This window comes from Telmatherina bonti (assembly GCF_933228915.1).
Source record: "Telmatherina bonti genome assembly, chromosome: 8".
Classification (NCBI taxonomy): Eukaryota; Metazoa; Chordata; class Actinopteri; order Atheriniformes; family Telmatherinidae; genus Telmatherina; species Telmatherina bonti.
In genome coordinates this window covers 33,295,407-33,313,390 of record NC_136626.1, presented here as the reverse complement: position 1 = coordinate 33,313,390, position 17,984 = coordinate 33,295,407, and the positions used below count along the sequence as shown (strand labels likewise).

Sequence of the window (17,984 nt, the reverse complement as noted above, 5' to 3'; positions counted from 1 at the left end):
ATTAGATGTGATTTTTTTTTTTTTTTTTTTTTTTTTTTTTTTTTTTTTAATTAAATTACTGCAGTTTAAAACATTTTAGTTTATTTTCCTGTGAAGGCGTTCACACTACGGAGGCATTTGGAGCCTTAAAAAGCTCTTACCACACAATGAAACTCCATGATTAAATCATTCTGGTTCCTTAAAGCCTTGAAAAAACTGCATCCCACCTGGGGGTCATCTCTACTTATTTAAAGTATTTCTTCTCATCGTGCAGCTGTGGATGTGCATAAACCAGCTTGTTTAGTGGGAAATTCTGAGGTTCTGCTCAATAAAAACACTTGAATCTCCATTTTTCCTGAAGCGTGTGCAGGGTTTGTATTCCCGTACGGTCCCATTGTTGTATAATACCAAACGCAGCGCAGCTCCAGCACAAGTCTGCATGATGTATAAATGTAAGTACAGCAGTATTTCTGGCTAAGTTTCCCTCACCGTACAGGCAGCTGCAGCCTGCTGCTTCTCAGCACGCTGTGTAGCTGACTTATTAACTAAACCCTTCAGTATAAATCTGTGGTAAGACTTTTTTAAGGGTAACACTTCCTTCAGGCTGAAGTTGGGTAATGTTAAAGTGTCAAATCGGATGGGAGTTTTTAGCACATGATGGATTTGTCTTTCAGCTGACTCATACTGAGGCTATATGTAACAACACCTCTGGGAGGATCTGCTTTGCAGCCTCGAGTGCTTTATGTGCGCTGACAGGTGTTTCTCTGCATTGTGGGAACATCTGAAGGAGGGATTTTAAAAACTTGAACAACGGCGGTGTTTTTGTTGCGTGACTGTGATACATGACTATTACAAGGAGAGGAACTGGTAGAAAACACAAAGTAGGAACGTCCACTTCTCTGCAGGTGAGACAACATTTCATTGTTTATGGAAAAACTGTAAAATCTGAATTTGTCATTTAAATGCACGATACAGATGTTTAATATAAAATGTCAAAAGAACTTAACATATTAGCATTAGCGTGTAAATGAACTGTTAGTAGGGCTGCTCGATTATGGCAAAAATTATAATCAAGATTATTTTGACTGAAATTGAGATCTCGATAATTGAAACATTTAACCTTTTATCTTTAACATGATATATTTTTACATTAAAATGTGACTTTTAAAAAAATGTCTTTAGGATTCCACATATTTTAGAAGACAAACATATAACAAGAAGCTTTTTCTTGACAAAGTGTAAATACTGATGTAAACTGAATAGATAAATATAAGTAAGGATTAAACAACGCTGCGCGTCGTGGTGTTCTCGACTCCGCGTCGGGCGTTATAACCGTCTAACACACGGTTACGAGTTGTTTAATCCGCTCATGCCATGGTCCCACACCGTAAACATTTTATAACAAATTTCTATTTCTTTTCTACATTTGCTGAAGTACAGGAACTATTTCATGTTGGCCTGGATGTGGTTTTTATGCCAAACAACCGCTGTCAGGCTGCAGCACGTTTCTCTCATTCACCTGTTAAAAGACGGCTGATCTGAACCAGCTGATGCGTTGCTATGGTAACGCCCCGTAACGGAGGGATAGTACAGTGTTTAACTCGCCGAACTATGTATATGAAAATAATGCAGCCAGTTGTCACTGACAACGGTATAAACTATGTTTAGGTGAACTTCCACAACCTACTGCAGTTATTCTACATTGACCTGCAGCCGGAGCCGACTGAGACTGGCCGCCTGGGAGTGCTTTAGGACGGGAGAGGCTCCCGCTGCTCCTTCCTTACAGTAACTGCAGAACAATATGTGCCTTCAAGTCAGTCGCCAAAACACCAGAAAAGTCTCTAATAACTCCAGTAAAAGCTGCTAGATTTGTCGCTTTTAACAACAAAAGTCTCCAGATTTAGCGAGAAAGTCGCCAAGTTGGCAACAGTGTCTGAATGAAAGCAAAGCGGCTGTGGGAGGAGTTTACAGCACAGCGCTGCAACGCCAGAGACGCTCGATTAGCAGCTGAAGACAGCAGGAGAGGAAACTGCAGAGAGAAAAATAATCACACACTTTTATTTTTATGATTGTTGAAAACCCGGATCGTTGTTGAGATTAAAATCTGATTAATTGCCCAGTCCTGACTGTTAGTGGTGTCAGATTTGAAACTTTTCATCATCGGTCAAGCTATCAATCAGCATTTACTTGCATTTCACATAACCACAGAAAAAGGTGTTTAATAAGTTCATGAGTGGCCAAAGTGAGTGTCTGTGATGAGCTACAGTCCTGACCGACTATGGGTTATTCTAAAGATTAATGTGAAACTGGACCCGGAGTGAACTAAAAATGTGCAATAAACCAAACAATGTTTGAAGGAAAAACACTGAATGGACTTCCGAAAGCCTGAAAACTATTACTTTAAGAGCTCTTTAAAAGAATCCAAGGCAGTCTGGGTACTTGAAAGTGACATATATGTAGGTCTTGTGTGGTGTGCAGTCAGGGTAGGAGGTACCTAGCCAAGGCACAAAGAAATAAATGGAATAATTCTTTTTTAATAGTTAGTTTTTATCATTTTCACTTTCTTTTGTAATTATTATTTTTAATATAATCTTTCAGATGATAATTTCCTATAGGCTGTAGTTGTAGTTGATTTGAAATTGGTGGCTTTTAGTGGTTTTCATAGCTCAATGAAAGTGACTCACCAGCGCCTCCTTCTGGTCAGACAGAGAAGCTGCACAACTCCGTTGGCACAGTCCTGCACCACAACGACATGTGTGTTTGCGCATGCACAGTCCGTTCCCTCATATAAAATCATTATGTAAAAAAGCAGATTGCTACACTGCCTTTTTTCACTCTAACGGGAGGGATGTGTTGGATTAAGCACGATGAATGCTGCCTATACATTTAAATTATTCTTTGAGTGTCTGGCGCAATTCTATGCAAATACCATTTCTGTGATTAGCCAGTGTCATGCTAGTCTGTCAACAAAAAAATGATATTTATTTCAGACCTACAGGAGCATAAAAGAGCACCACCTCTAATGAGGTTTATCCTAATTTACGTATGTTAACCCTGTAATGTAAAGTTTCTAAGACCTTTTTCATCACTTTATGGTAAAAACTATAAATGTGCTAGTTATACTACTATACTGGTTGTATACTATCTGATACTGGTCTTCATCCCCTGGTGGATACATATTACATAAATGCATTTCTTTATTCTTTAGGTTTTGTTAAATTATAAAACAAAAACTTCAGATTTGAAAAATTATAATTTTCTGCTGATCATTTCTTGGGTCAGAGGTGAAAAGGTTAAAGATCCTAACCTGGAGCAGGGCTCCATAGTGGTGTGGTGGTCAGCATTGTTGCATCACAGCAAGTTGGTTGCTGTAGAAGATCAGTCAACATCAGACTGACTTTTACCATGTGGAGAGAACTCAGAGTACGTGTAGGATGCAAGATAGATGCTAAATCTGCCATCGTCTGGGGTACCGCACTGTGAAAGTGTGCCCAAATTCAGTAGTACTTCTTTTAATCCCAAACCATTAAATCCCCAACCTAACTGGGTAAACTGTTCCAGTTAGTTTAAGACTATATGTCAAATAAATATGATTCCAGCTATGATTCACTGCAGCGGACGCTCTACATATTAAAATGTCATTCTTAAGCATGATTTTCATAGAACACACAGATTTATCTGAACCAGAACCATTTAATCCAACCTTTACCCCGAAGTTGGTTCTGGCTGCAGTTCTAAAGGTTTTTGATGTATCCCTCTACCCACACCTGGCTCACATTAATCCACATTGATCCAACAGCCTCTGAAGTTCTGCACAGCGACTGATTCATCTGAGTCCGGCATGTTGGAGCAGGGATACATGGAAAAACCTGCAGGATTGTGGCTCTTGAGGACAAACTGGACTCCCCTGATCTAATCTGAGGCCACACATATCAGACCCCACTGCATGTGGGAATCAAAGTGCAACTTCAGCACGCAGGAATGAAATGATGCTGTTGAGGATTACAGATAAACCCGGGCTGCACCACATCCTCTGATGATAAAAGCGACACTGCACAATGATGAAGGTGTTAAAAAAATGGAAACCATGATGAGCGGTCTTATCAGCAATCCCACGTTCTCATGTGTATATTCCATCAAGATGGTGCGGCTATTTATAGGCGGCTGACAAATCAAAGACGTGACTGTTTCCACGATGCCTCATGGAGATGTCGTCCCATCACCTCTATCACCAGCAGATCATTTTTAACACGTACCAGCGCGCCACTGGGAGTGTTTATTTTCTAGATGTGTCCGATTCTGAGGGCCTGGGGAAGAGATGCATTTCCTGTGTCCCCATCTGTATGCCCAGAGCCATTAACTCAGACGGTCTGAAACGATCAGCGCAGAAGAGACGGAATAATTTCACATGGGATGGCCAAAGCAGACAAGCAGATACTCAAGCTGAAAGGTTGTGTGGGCTCTAATGTGAATATTACATCTGTCCCATCGAGTACTGAATTCAGATGAGTGCTAGCAATCAAATAGCCTGACTTTCATCTTTTATCTAAAATAACAGAGGCATGGTAGAGAAGTCATGTCCATACAAATAATACGTACTACGCAGAGAGTTAACAGCTGCTTTCAAGTGGTTTGTGTCCTTTTAGTGGTATGTACTTTGGCTAACTAACAATAATAAAAGTATATTGCATAATTCCAAGACCTTGTTAGCATCGCACCCCCTCACATGGAGACATCCATCATTAGATGAATGTTGACCCTGGAAAATTGTTACCATGGTGACCCCCAGGTGAGTTTGGCTGCGAAACAGAAATCCTTTGCCAGTGACTTATGAGTAGAGCTTGTTTTAGAGCTGTATGAGTTTTTAACAGTGATATTTTATCTGTATTTGTGTGTTAACACCCTTTTACACTAACTGAGAGAAGAATTAGTGCAGCAGATAGACAAAAAATAGTCTATTATACTGTCATGAGAATTTTGGATGATATAAAAACAAAAGAAAAACTTTTTAATGTCCTTCATAGTAGAATCTGTTTTTCTCCACAGAACTTACCAGAGCAATGTCTTAGTCTGTATAGATTATAATAGTGTTGGTTATCTCAATCTCCTGCTTAGTTTTGCAAACAAGTTTCATCCAGCTTTTTCAGTTTTCCCCGATGATTTGAAGGGTGCTGATCTTCAGACACTCTTGGTACACGAAACAGAGCGAATCCCCATAGACTCCCATGTTAAAAAGACCAACTTCACAGCAGAAATAAACATGTTTACAGCCTGGTACTAAAAACCATTTCCAGTTTAATAGGTCAGGTTTACCTTCATGACAACTGCGGGGGGAGTGAATTTTTTCTAACTCACCCATTTAGAAGTAAATTCATATCAAAACGTGACATATCTAGGGGCGTGTCCTTTTTATTAACAGGTACCCATATCCAACTTCAAGAAGGAGGAATTTAGTGCAACCACAGTTTTTAGCCATTTAACAGTGTGATTTAGCTTTAGCCTGGCTACCTCTGTTAGCCAGTTAGCTCCTGTTAGCGCTTAGCTACTGGCCGGTGTGACGCCCAATGCTCACAGCCCCCTCTCAGCTCTACCTCTTTGCCCATTTTTGTATTTTTTGAATTTTCCGGGAGAGACGACATCTGCAAAGATGCTGACTGTGGGAACCGCTCCTCAGAAACTTATGGGTGACAGAGGCTCCAACCATCTTTTATAGACAGTCAGGAACAGCAGGGGAGTCCAAGTCTGGTCCTCAGGATCTACTATTCAGTAACAGTTAGATGCATCCCTTTTCCAACATACTTAAAACAAATGGCTGAATTTCTTCACCCACATGTCATTTAGCTCTGCAGAGGCCTGGTAATGAGCCATTCATATGATCAAGTTGTGTTGGAGAAGGGATGCTCCTAAAAGTTGCAGGATTGTAGATTTTGACGATTGGACTTGCAGAATTTCAGTCAGGTTACAGTCCAGAGTTAGACTGGACTGGACACATGAGCTTCATTCTTTTTGCATTTTTTAGTCATTCTGTTGAAGATTTGCTGCTTTGTTTGGGATCAGTGTCCCACACCAGTCCAGGTCCAGGTCCTGAGACTGCAGAACAAGCCCGAACCATCATTCCTCAGTCGTCATACTTGACAGTTTTGGTCTTCTGCTCCGGTCCTCGTGAGCTACCATCCTGCAGGTTTTAGTGTTTCCCTGGTACAACACACTTGATTCAAAGAAAAGGTTCTCCAACAACTTGTGATCTTCTGCACCTGCCTGTTGATGAGCCATTGATTTGGGTCAGGTGCATTGCAGCAGGGCAACTAAAACCTGCAGGACAGTAGCTCACAAGGACCGCGGTTCGGAGACCCCTGGTTTAGATTGACTCCAGGCTTCTACTGACAATATGCCAGAGTGTCCTTGGGCACGACACTAAACCCCAAGTTCCCTCCTAATGCGACTGTTCTGATATGAGTGAGGTGTGAAAAAAAGCATTAACAACATTAGAGGCCCTGTATGAGTGTTTTAATGGATGAATGTGACATGAGCGGCCAGCACGACTAGAAAAGTGCTTTATAAGTACAGTCCATTTAACGCAAGAGGTGTTTGTACTGATATGCTGCATTTGTTTGTTGTTTTTTTTTTAGAAATATGCTGCTGTGGATTCTGACCAAACATCTCCAATTTGGTCTGGTCTAACTAGAATACATTGTTCTACAAGTCCTGTGGCTTGCTCAGGTGCAGCTTTCCAAACCGAAGCCATATAGCCATTTTCTTTTCAGAAAGAAAAGACTTTCTCCTTCAAACATTCACACTTGTTCAGGCTTTTTCTAATCGGACTGTCATAAACTTTAACATTTAACATGCTAACTGAGGCCTGCAGACTCTGAGGTGTAGCTCTTAGGTTGCTGCAATTTCTCTGAGCATCGTACAATCTGATGTTAAGCTGAAGCCTCGAGTCAAGGAAGTTTTTGTTCTTTAATGATCTTTTGACTGTACAATGAAGTGATGCCAAATAGTTTCCATACTGATGAACAGCAGCAGTTGCTTCTCTAAAATCATTGCCGATGTCTTTTAGCCCTGGCAATCTGCTAACACACTTAATTTAGCAGATAATCATTTAAAGAAAGTACAATTAATTTATGTGTTTGACATGTTTGGTCAGATAGTTGTGATCTTTCTGAAACAATTTTGCTCAGGTGATCCGTGTTTGAAGTAAGAGCTAGTCCTTCCTGAAACTTGTGATGCAGTAACTACCAAAACAAATTCAGCCAAACCTCGAGAGATCTGCACGTCCATACAGTCTTGACCAATCACCACAACTGTAATGCAACACAAATAAATGTGCAGACCATAAACAAAACATAAAAGATGGGCGGAGATGTCACTCGTGGGTTTCTAAAGAGCTGCATTAAAGCTCTTTGGGTGGTTTCTACCATCACCAACTTAACAGCGTCATGCCTGTCGTCTCTCCTAGAAAATCGTAAAAAATGGGCAAAGAGGTGGAGCTGAGAAGTGAACGATTGACATCGAGCAAACTCAGATCTGCCTGTAGCTAAAAGCTAACCAAGCTAACAGGAGCTAACCAGCTAACAGGAGCTAACCAGCTAACGGAGGAAAGTTGTTCCATATTCTGCCCTCTTGAAGTGGGATATCGGGTACTTGTCAATCAAAAGGACATGCCCCTAAATATGATAATATGATAATAATAAATTAAGTTGATTTGTGAGATAAAATTACATCTGAACAGGGGAGTTAGAAAAAAAAAAAATTCACTCCCCCCACAGTTGTCATGAAGGTAAAACTGACCTACTAAAATGGTTTTTGTACCAGGCTGTAAACATGTTTTTTTCTGCTGTGAAGTTGGTCTTTTTAACATGGGAATATATGGAGATTTGCTTTGTTTTGGAGCCGCTAGTGGATGAGGGGGGAACTGCAGTTTTTTTAGTCTTCACTTTTAACCGCTTGGCGCAGACATACTACATAAGCCTGTGAAACCTAAAATTACTGCCAACAACCATGTGTGACACTGTCGCGATGTTATGCATGAAGGTAGAAGTAAGCTGTTTTCTAACACGTCAAACAAAAGTTGTCAGCTGACAATCTTCGGCTGTTCTCTCATTAATCCACTAAAACACCACCAGAAAAATGTCAGAAATGTGGAAACGAAGGAGACAAATCCCTGTGATGGAGTCTACAACATTTAAATGTGTTACAAATAATGAAAGTAGGAAACTGGCACTGTTCGAGCAATAAGTTGCATCTCCAAAAGCAACTTTTGTTGCATATTTTTTTACAAAAGCTGCCACAAAATAAGCATTTTAGGTCAGAATAATCACAAGAAAATGCTGCAAAACCCAGGAGGGACTGAAGAGAACACATTTCTGCCTCTACAATTATTTGGTAACCTGTTGTACTGGAAATTAAACAGGGCATTAAACAGATATTTCCATATATAATGGAGATCATGGCTGGTGAGCAGAAAATCTTGCATCCAACCATGAATTATATGCCTCTGGCTTTGTTATTTACCTAAAACAAGAATGCAACTACAGTGAGAAGGAAATACAATATATTAAAAGAAAATCATGCCTACTTTTTCTGAACTAACCTGAATAAGAATCAAAGTAACCAGATTATCTTTAACAAGTAAGAATCTGTATGCTAACCATGAAAAAAATCAATGCATTGCCTCTCAAAACCAGCATTCAGCCTCGCTGTGCTGCTGCATTCGAATGCAGCACGGGTACATTTCATCAGACACACTTGTCAGGACAGCATGTCAGGGTCTATTTCCTCTCAGACCGTGGGACTGGACATCAAGCTCTGTCAGCATTTCAGTCCACTGCTAGATGGCACAAAGGCACTGAACTCATGGCGTGCCAACCTCAGTGCGCTGCCACACACACCTCTAAAATCCCTCTTTTTCTGCACTTTATCTCATTGTTCTTTTGTTGGTTTATGACAGAAAGATATGGCATAGCAACAACACTTACTGACCTTATTTTCTAACAGGATCATTAGGGCATCGCTGCTACGGTCACATAGCCAGTGAACCAAGATGCGCAATTATTCTACTAATCTCACAACAAATGAGCAGATCCTTCTAGACAACACAAATAGAGCCTAAATAAACAACAAGAGTAAAGATGACTTGTTTCTATTGGCCAACATATGAGACCGGATTCATTTTCTAGTTTAAACAGACCAATTAAATACTCTGGTGCCATTTTATAAAACATAATGCTAAAGCTGTCACCATTAAAATGCAGCATGTTTAGATGCTTTACAAACCTGGAACCAAAAGCCAAAAATTACATGTATTTGGTTGATTATTTCCCCCTTTAATAAAACTGCATGGCATTGTGTTATACACTCAGGTCCATTTACACTGACACAGGTTTTGTTATTTAACAAAAAGACCCACAAACTACAACTGAAGACGGCCGGTGGTGTAGTCCGAGGTATACACAGGTATACACAGGCATACTAAGTATACCTACTTCCTTTTCAGTGAGTACTGAGTACCCTTCATCTACCAGTTCTAAACTCTCTGTGATGCTGCTGTTACAATTACAAATGTCCTTAGACATGTAGCTACGTGGCCCATTAGCTCAGCTAAGGTTAGCTATGCTACACTGCTGCATTTAGCCAGCAGTTGCATTAACTTTAACCTGAACATAGACATAATAAAGATATATGTATATCTGTCTACGAGCCTGTCTCTCTCTAGTCTGTGTGCCAGTACTGGTTTAGTTTTATAACTCTTCCTCCCTGAAACTGAAGAGCAGAAATTATGTGAAACATACTGATGGATTTTTGGGGAACTAGACAGAGTAGTCTTGCATGCCACTTTTTCTGAAACAGTGTTTTTCTGGGCTACTTTTTTCTGTTTTTAAAACAAGGGCAAAAAATTGAGAATGTACCGACCTGTTGGGGGAACACGACACCTCTGGCCAGAGTAAAGGCTGAGCAACAGATCACAGAGGAGTTGTGATGGCTGTGTCTACAGCCACACATGGGTGATATTAAAATGCACCACACATACACTTAGATTTCTTTTGTTTAACCGGGATTTAATTTACAGACCAATATTTTTGTTAGACATTAGTTTCATGTAGCATCACAACTATTCTGAAAAAGCGCGCATTTTAGTTTATGTTGTAATGGTATGATTGTTTTCATTTGTTTTCTTTTTCCTTTGAGTTTCAGTGGCTCCATCCCTTGGCTGTGAACCAGCAGGAAGCCATGGGGTGGAGACCAGACCAGTGGCAGAAATGGGAGGGGGAATTTAGGGTTTTCTTTTGTTCCATTTAGTTAGGTTTTTGTGTGTCATCCCCTTTGTCTGGTTTTGTTTGGGCTGATCAGCGACTATTTAAGTTTACCCTTGTGTGTCATTCGTCAGGTCAGTTTGTTTCATTTTGTTGCTTGAGTTACTTCTGTTACAAATTCTTTGATTATAGTTTTGTTAAGTTTACCTCTTTTATATGCCTGATTTATTCATTTTGTTAAAACAATGTTTTCTTTTTTTGGGTCATAATAAAAACCCTATTTTTGAACTGTAAACCCGTGCCTGACAGTGCTTCACTGCTCGGCCCAAGTGTTCAGTGATGTTCCTGAGTTCCAGACTTCAGGCTGTCGTCTGCAAACGACTCTCATCAGAATATTAAAAAATAATCTCTTATTGACAGTAATGTTGGTTTTCTAATTACTTTTGAATCCCTGAAATGAGCAGCCCTTGGATGAAAAGTGTGGCAGTTTCTAAATGCTTAATAGGATATTTTTGTTGTTAAACCCCGAAGTCTGAACTTCAGTTGCATATCAGTGGCTTAACTTCTAATCCAACGCAGAGACCAAATCAGGAAAATTCTCCAGTATTTCTGGGCCTAACTATACATCAGTAGAGAGTCTGAATAGTTCTTTACAGGATATCCTGAAAGGATTGTTCTTCTGTGGAATGAGCAACACAGCTGAAGGTGTGGGTAGTGCCACCCAAATATGTAAAAAATTCTCTTGCTTGTATGGCATCCCATTCCCCAACCTGGAGCTGTAAAAGGACAACCAGTGTGGGTGTGTTGGTCACTCTAGCACAAACAGCTGATCCCACAAGTGTTCAGCGGGTTTGAGGTCTGAACTAACGGCAGGTTATTTCATCCACTCTAAAGTTCTGGAGGTTGACTGTGATGATCCCGGCTCTGTGGGGGAGCGCGTTGTCATCCTTCAGGATGGTGTTATGACTTAACTTCCAGATGAACACACATCTGGAAGAACTTGAATCTCAACACGAGAGGGAATACAAACAGGACAACATTCCCTCCCTCATATTTAGCTGTGTTGCCCATTCTACAGAAGCACAATTCAAACTAGTTATACCTTGTTTTAAAGGTGACTAATAAAGTGCAATCCTTTCAAATTATACCCATTTTTTAATTTTGATTTATCAGCCTTTCAATCCATGTATAAAACAACACCAGTTGGAATTATTAAGAAAGAAAAATAACACAAATTTCCTTATTTTTATGTGCAGTTAAAAACCATCCAGCCATTTGACATGACTGCTGAATTACATCTATTTGATGAACCAAAGCTTATCAGATTATATCAAAGTCATTTATTAAAAACAACCTATTGCCAGCTCGTGTTACTCTTTATGATGCATGACTAAAATAATTTATTAGCAACTTGATGGATTACAGTAAAAATGTCACAGTTTCGTAAATCAGCTCCTGGTTTGTGGGGATACCGTTTATAAAGGTCTAAAAAATAATTCTCACAGAAAAGGATAAGAAAAATCCGTGGGATTTTTCACAACATGGCAACCCATGCATACTTGTTTCTAGATAAATATGAACTTACCATGTTAACTTCTGACACCATGTCTATGCTCGCCACGTCTATACTCATACCAACGGCAACAGGGGGACCTTAGAAGAAATTATATAAAAGTTCATTAAGGGGCGACATTTTTTAGATATAAAAACAAAATAAAGTAATAACCAGGGGGCTTATTTAATACAAAATATGAATAAAAACGACCCGTTTCTTACCTCCAAAGTCTGGCCGAAGACGAATGTCGTATCCTTTCAACAGTTTATCCACAGTCTCTTTGACGAAAGACATGTTCCCCGGTTCATTGACGCTGAAAGACAAAACAAAAAGGCTTAAAGTCCTCTTCAGGCACACTTGTGTCGGGTTTAACCCCGCAGACACACTCACCTCTGGGCGCAACACACCAGTGCCACGGCCAGCGGCAGTGAGATAAAGTCACGCAGCCCTGTTCTCCGGCTTCCCCGCATCCCCCCTGCGTGCTGTCGGAATGAAGGAGCTGCCCAGCCGCCAGATAACGACTCCAACGGGGCTGCAAAGTCAGCCTCGCCTACATGAGGTGACACTTCTACTTTCACCTCAGGCTCCAGCTGGTGCTTAATGTCAGGATTTGTCGCCATGAAGGTTCAGACTGGCCGCTCGGCGTTCCCCATCATCTCATCCCAGTTTAGGCTCTATATTCATTTTAACATTACAAAACCACAGACCAGCCTTCCTTCCTCACATAAATAAATAAATAAGGTGGATCCCAAGGCAAGTTCATTTGTACAGCAACTTTAATGTACAAGACAATTCAAAGTACTTTACATGAAACATTAATACATGACAAATGGTGTTAAAACAAAAAACATAAAATACAACAAAAAAAATAGTAAAATCACAATAAAATAATAAATTATATTGAAATAATTAAGCGCAAGATAATTTAAAAGTGTAGATTCCATGCAGGCACATAAAAAAATTCAATTCAATAAACTTGTCATACTTGTCATTGCACAAGTGCAATGGAAGGGACACAGACCACTCTCGTGTTAAAACGATTAAATAAATAATTAAGCACATTTAAAAAAAAAAAAAAAACAACAACAACAACAACAACAACAAAAAAAAAAACAGAAACAATACTATAAAAAAAAAACAAGACTATTGATAAGATAATGCTAAAAAAAATAAATAAAAAATAAAAAAATGTTTTTAATCTGGATTTAAAAGTGTCTGCATCTGGTGAAAGTTTATTCTCCACTGGAAGTTTGTTTCAGTTGTTTGCATGTTAACAGCTAAATGCTGCTTCTCCATGTGTAATCAAATAACTTGATCCTTTTTCCCTTTTTTTTTTTTTTTTTTAGATTTTTTGACAATTTAATGAAATCTGTCCATAAACTTGCTAACAGACAGACAGACAGACAGACAGACAAACTAACTGCTGATGCTGGAGTTAGTAAATAAAAAGTCTTATAAGAACAAGGCTGTTGTATCCATGATTAAAGGGGCACGTGACATGAATGATCAGGAGCAGCTCATGAAGACAGCTGTTTATAAAACTATGATAAGATGCAAGGGCGTGCCTATAGGGTGGGGAAACCAGGGGCTCCTGCCCTTTACTGAAAACATGACAGGAGCAGTAATTGTGCCATTTAGACACCTCTCTGTTTGATTCATGTTCAAAATGTTGTTGAGAAACTTGATGCTTTTTATTGAATTAAGTTTTTTCATCCATTCATTCATTTGTTATCCTAAATGCTTAATCCAATGGAGGAATGCGGGGAAGCTGGAGCCTATCCCAGCAGTCTTTGGGCGAAAGGTACACCCTGGACAGCTCGCTGGTCCATTCCAGAGCCAGAATTAAATTCTTATGAGTCGTTTATAAGAAAAAAGAAAAAAATAGGCGGGGTCACCGAGGCGAAGTTCATACACTAAATCTGACTTTTGTTATGGTCAGCTGGCCATCACACCACGATAGTCTGCTGGACTCGATTCATGACTTGGTTAATCTGGGGAATGTTTCAAATAAATCCGACTTTTTAAAAAAATATTTCACTTCAGCAAGAAATGCTGAATGAGAAGGACGAGACACACAATGAAGAACTTATTTATTTATTGGTTAATGCCGAACAACAAATATTACCCCCGTTTCTCCTCATCAACATTTCCCTTTACCTCCTGTCTTGTCTTGTAATCTGCCTCGTTCTTTCCATCGTCCCACAACCATATTTACAGTGAGGCAAATAAGTATTTGAACACCTGAAAAATCAATGCTAATATGTTGTACAGTAGCCTTGGTTTGCCATTACAGAGGTCAAACGTTTTTTGTAGTTTTTCAGCAGGTTGGCACTGCCGGAGCGATTTTGGCCCACTCCTCCACACAGATCTTGTCTGGATAAGTCAGGTTTCTGGGCTGTCGCTGAGAAACACGGAGTTAAAGCTTCCTTCAAAGATTTTCTATTGGGTTTAGGTCTGGAGACTGGCTCGGCCACTGCAGAACCTTGATCTTACGGAGCCACTCTTTGGTTATCCTGGCTGTTCTTCAGCCCATTGTCATGTTGGAAGACCCAATCACGACCCATCTTCAATACTGTAACTGAAGGAAGGAGATTGTTCCCTAAAATCTCGCAATACATGGCCCCGATAATCCTCTCCTTAATACTGTCATCCTGTCCCATGTGCAGGAAACACCCCTAAAGCATGATGCTACCACCCCCATGCTTCACAGTAGGGATGGTGTTCTTGGGAAGGTACTCATCATTCTTCTTCCTCCAAACATGGCGAGTGGAGTTAAGACCAAAGAGTTCTATTTGGTCTCATCTGATCACATGACTCCACTAAAATCATCCAAATGGTCACTGGCAAACTTAAGACGGGCCTGGATATGTGCTGGATTAAGCAGGGGAACCTTCCATGCCATGCATGATTTTAAACCATGACGTCTTAGTGTATTACCAGCAGTAACCATGGAAACAGTAGTCCCAGCTCTTTCAGATCATTGACCAGTTCCTCCCGTGTAGTTCTGGGCTGATTCCTCAACTTTTTTAGGATCACTGAGACCCCACGAGGTGAGATCTTATATGGAGCCCCAGTCTGAGGGAGACTGACAGTCATGTTTAGCTTCTTCCATTTTCTAATAATTGTTCCAACAGTGGATCTTTTATCCACCAAGCTGCTTGGTAATTGCCCCATAGCCCTTTCCAGGCTTCTGGAGGTCTACAATGTTGTCTCTGGTGTCTTTGGACAGCTCTTTGGTCTCGACAGGTGTGTTTATGCAGTTAACGACATCAGACAGGTGCTTCTGCTTTAGGATAACTAGTGGAGTGGAGGTGAACTTTTTTAAGGCGGACGAAAAGGTCTTTCAGGGTCAGAGTTCGAGCTGACAGGCAGGTGTTCAAATACTTATTTGCAGCGGTAACATACAAATAAATTATTTTTAAAAAATCATACAATGTGATTTCCAGATTTTTTTTTAGATCATGTCTCTCAGAGTGGACATACAACTAAAATGAACATTTCAGACCCCTTCATGACTTCTAAGGGGGTGAACTTGCAAAATCACAGGGTGTTCAAATACTTATTTGCCTCACTATGTTTGTCCTCGTACACGTCACTTCCTCTAACTTTTGCTCCTCATTCAGGTTCGTTCAGGCTGCAGCTCTAAACATCACCATGCAGACTGAAGCGAGTCTCTGGATGAATGATGTCATGGAAAAGTCTTCATGGGAAAAGTAGGAACATTGCTACCAGTTTAAGTAACAGAAGTGATTTCCTTCACCTGCCAAACTCAGTAGGTTTTCATAGATGGTGGTTTTGATCTGGGCTGATTTAGAGTCCTGTTGGAGAGACCAATCAGGACCAGAGGGAGGATTCCCAGCGGGCTGCTGTTAGCTTACGCTACCTCTCTAACCCTACCTAAGTACACCCTCATACTTATCTGACCTTAGGGTACCATCTGACCCTTTTTGTGGTTAAAACCTCGACACTGGAACACGCTGCCTGAGATCAGATAAGGAGTCTTCTTTTCCCTGATTTTATCTGACACCTCTTCAGTTACGTATAGATTGAATTGATGCACTAGTATGTCTACTGTTGTAATTCTTTTGGTTTGTTTCACAGGAGCAGCTGTAGCAGTCCCAACTTGGATTTCTTTGGTTTTTTTAGACAGAAAATTATCGCAACAAAAACAAAAAAAGTCCGTTTTTTATGGGTTCAGTAGTTTGTCCAGACTAGTTTCTGATCAATATTCTGCATCTATTACTGTAAAACATGCATTTGTGCTTCTTAGCTTCTGCCAGAGCTTTTTTTCCCCCTGATTTTTATTTAAAGTAGGCAAACACTACTTTCACTATCATTATGCTTGAACTGCTTTTCGCTTTTCAGGATATAACGAGGCAGCCGAAACAGCTCCCCCTCCCACATTGTCAAGACCGCAGCCTCCGTTACAAGCTGTTTTTAGTGGTTTGAAAAGGAGAAATTAGACGGTATAAAAATGCAAGGGTGGATTGAAATGCTGAGATGAAAAAACGCAAAGATGTTTCAGGACGATGCGCTGAAAATGGTGAGATGTATTTTCTTCATGTTAACACGTACTGACACATAAACATGTAGTGATAAGCAAAGACTGCAGAGACCAGTGCACTGTCTGAAGTGTACCAAGAGTCCCCTGCACCATTACACCACCACAAACAACTGGAACCGATGATACTGGAGATGACTAACTAACTGGTTTTAATGGTCAGCTGCTATTCATAACTCTTCTTTGGAGGAGAGTTATGTTTCATTGTGCCGAGATGTGGAACTGTTTACAGATGTTATAATAACAGCGTGGCCTCTTTAAGAGTGACTACAGAGAGAATTGTTCATTGTCCCGAATGGGAAACTTGGTTTGAAGACAAGTCGTCACACAAAACATACACACATCAAACATGATCGTCCACTGAAATTAGCGATAAAAAAGGAATAAAACCACTGAAATGAAAATGAAAAAAGAAATAATATACCAAATGATCCATAAATAATTAAAAGATGCACAAAAAATGAATAAAAACACTATGAAAATGATTAAATAAATTAATTTGTAGCTGTTTTAAAATGCTTTTGCACATGTGACAAAGGAGTTTTTCAGTCAGTTTGAGTTTAGTCATGTTCTTTAGTCAAAGCTGCTCCCAGAGCCACAGCCATTGGACTGACAGCACCGGTCTGAGTAAGAGGGGGTGTTGGATCATTTAAAGTTAGCTGTTAGCAGAGAAAGCTGCAGCTGTAAACTCCACACGGCTGGTTACAGTCTGCAACTGTAGCTGCAGGAGGAACTGCCTCGTCTCCCAACCCCAGCAGGAAGGTTTAACGGCTATTTCTGCTTGGTTTTTTAATCCATGGTGGAGGCAACAGAAATGTAGTGAAAAGAGCAGACAGAAAGAGGAAGAAAATAAGCTGAACGCTCCTGTTGGCGTGCTGTTCAGGTCACATAGCGCAGCAGTCCCTCCACAGAAAGAGGTTGTAGCCTCTTGACACAACCAGCCCAGGTTCAGTCTGAGGTCTCATCTACCTTCTGTACAAGGACAGCAGATCCCGCAGAAGGTTAAACAAGAAGAAACCTCCTGTGTGGGGAATCCACATTATACATATTTAACATCTCACAATTTCCCCATGGGAATAAAGTATTTTAATTTAACAGTTTTAACTAGCCTTGCAAGTCCACTCAGTATTTAATATGGACGTTTCTAGCTGATCCTGACGGCAGGATGGATCCATGTTGTCATGATGTTTCCAGCAGATTCTGATCCTACCATGTGAATGTGGAGCTGAACTGGAGACTCATCAGAACAGCAACGTTTCTCCATCTTCTATTGTCCAGTTCTGGTGAGTCTGTGTGAATTGTAGCCTCAGTTTCCTGTTCTTACTGACAGGAGGGAACCCGCTGTGGTCTTCTGGAGACCATCTGCTTCTAGTTGTCTTCTTCATGTCTACATGGCTATGGATTGACTTGCTGCCATGTGATCGGCTGATGAGTTATTGTTTACCAGTGAACCAGCAGTTTACCTCATAAAGTGGCTGCTGACTGTAAACTACTGAAACCATTTAGTAGATGATTAAAGCCACCAACAACCCACAGAACTCATCACACCCTATAATGTATGGTACCTAACAGAATATGACAAAAACAAGATCTTTACACAAAGATGTTTTTGCTGTGAGGATGTCCAAAGAATTCT

General features: G+C 40.3%; 1 protein-coding gene across 2 annotated transcripts in view; it reads right to left on the bottom strand.

Annotated features, from left to right (window-relative positions):
* The window catches only part of gabrb3 (gamma-aminobutyric acid type A receptor subunit beta3), a gene marked incomplete at both ends in the record, with an annotated part of 90,214 nt that overhangs the window by 24,291 nt on the left and 47,939 nt on the right, over nucleotides 1-17,984 (bottom strand). The window contains 3 exons of one of the 2 annotated variants that reach the window (XM_079244860.1): nucleotides 11,818-11,885; nucleotides 12,009-12,100; nucleotides 12,178-12,212. In XM_079244860.1, the coding sequence (XP_079100986.1) occupies nucleotides 11,818-11,885; nucleotides 12,009-12,081 (141 nt within the window). Of the gene's footprint in view, nucleotides 1-11,817; nucleotides 11,886-12,008; nucleotides 12,101-12,177; nucleotides 12,213-17,984 lie in introns of those variants that run through there. The other variant, XM_079244859.1, reaches the window with a different exon arrangement.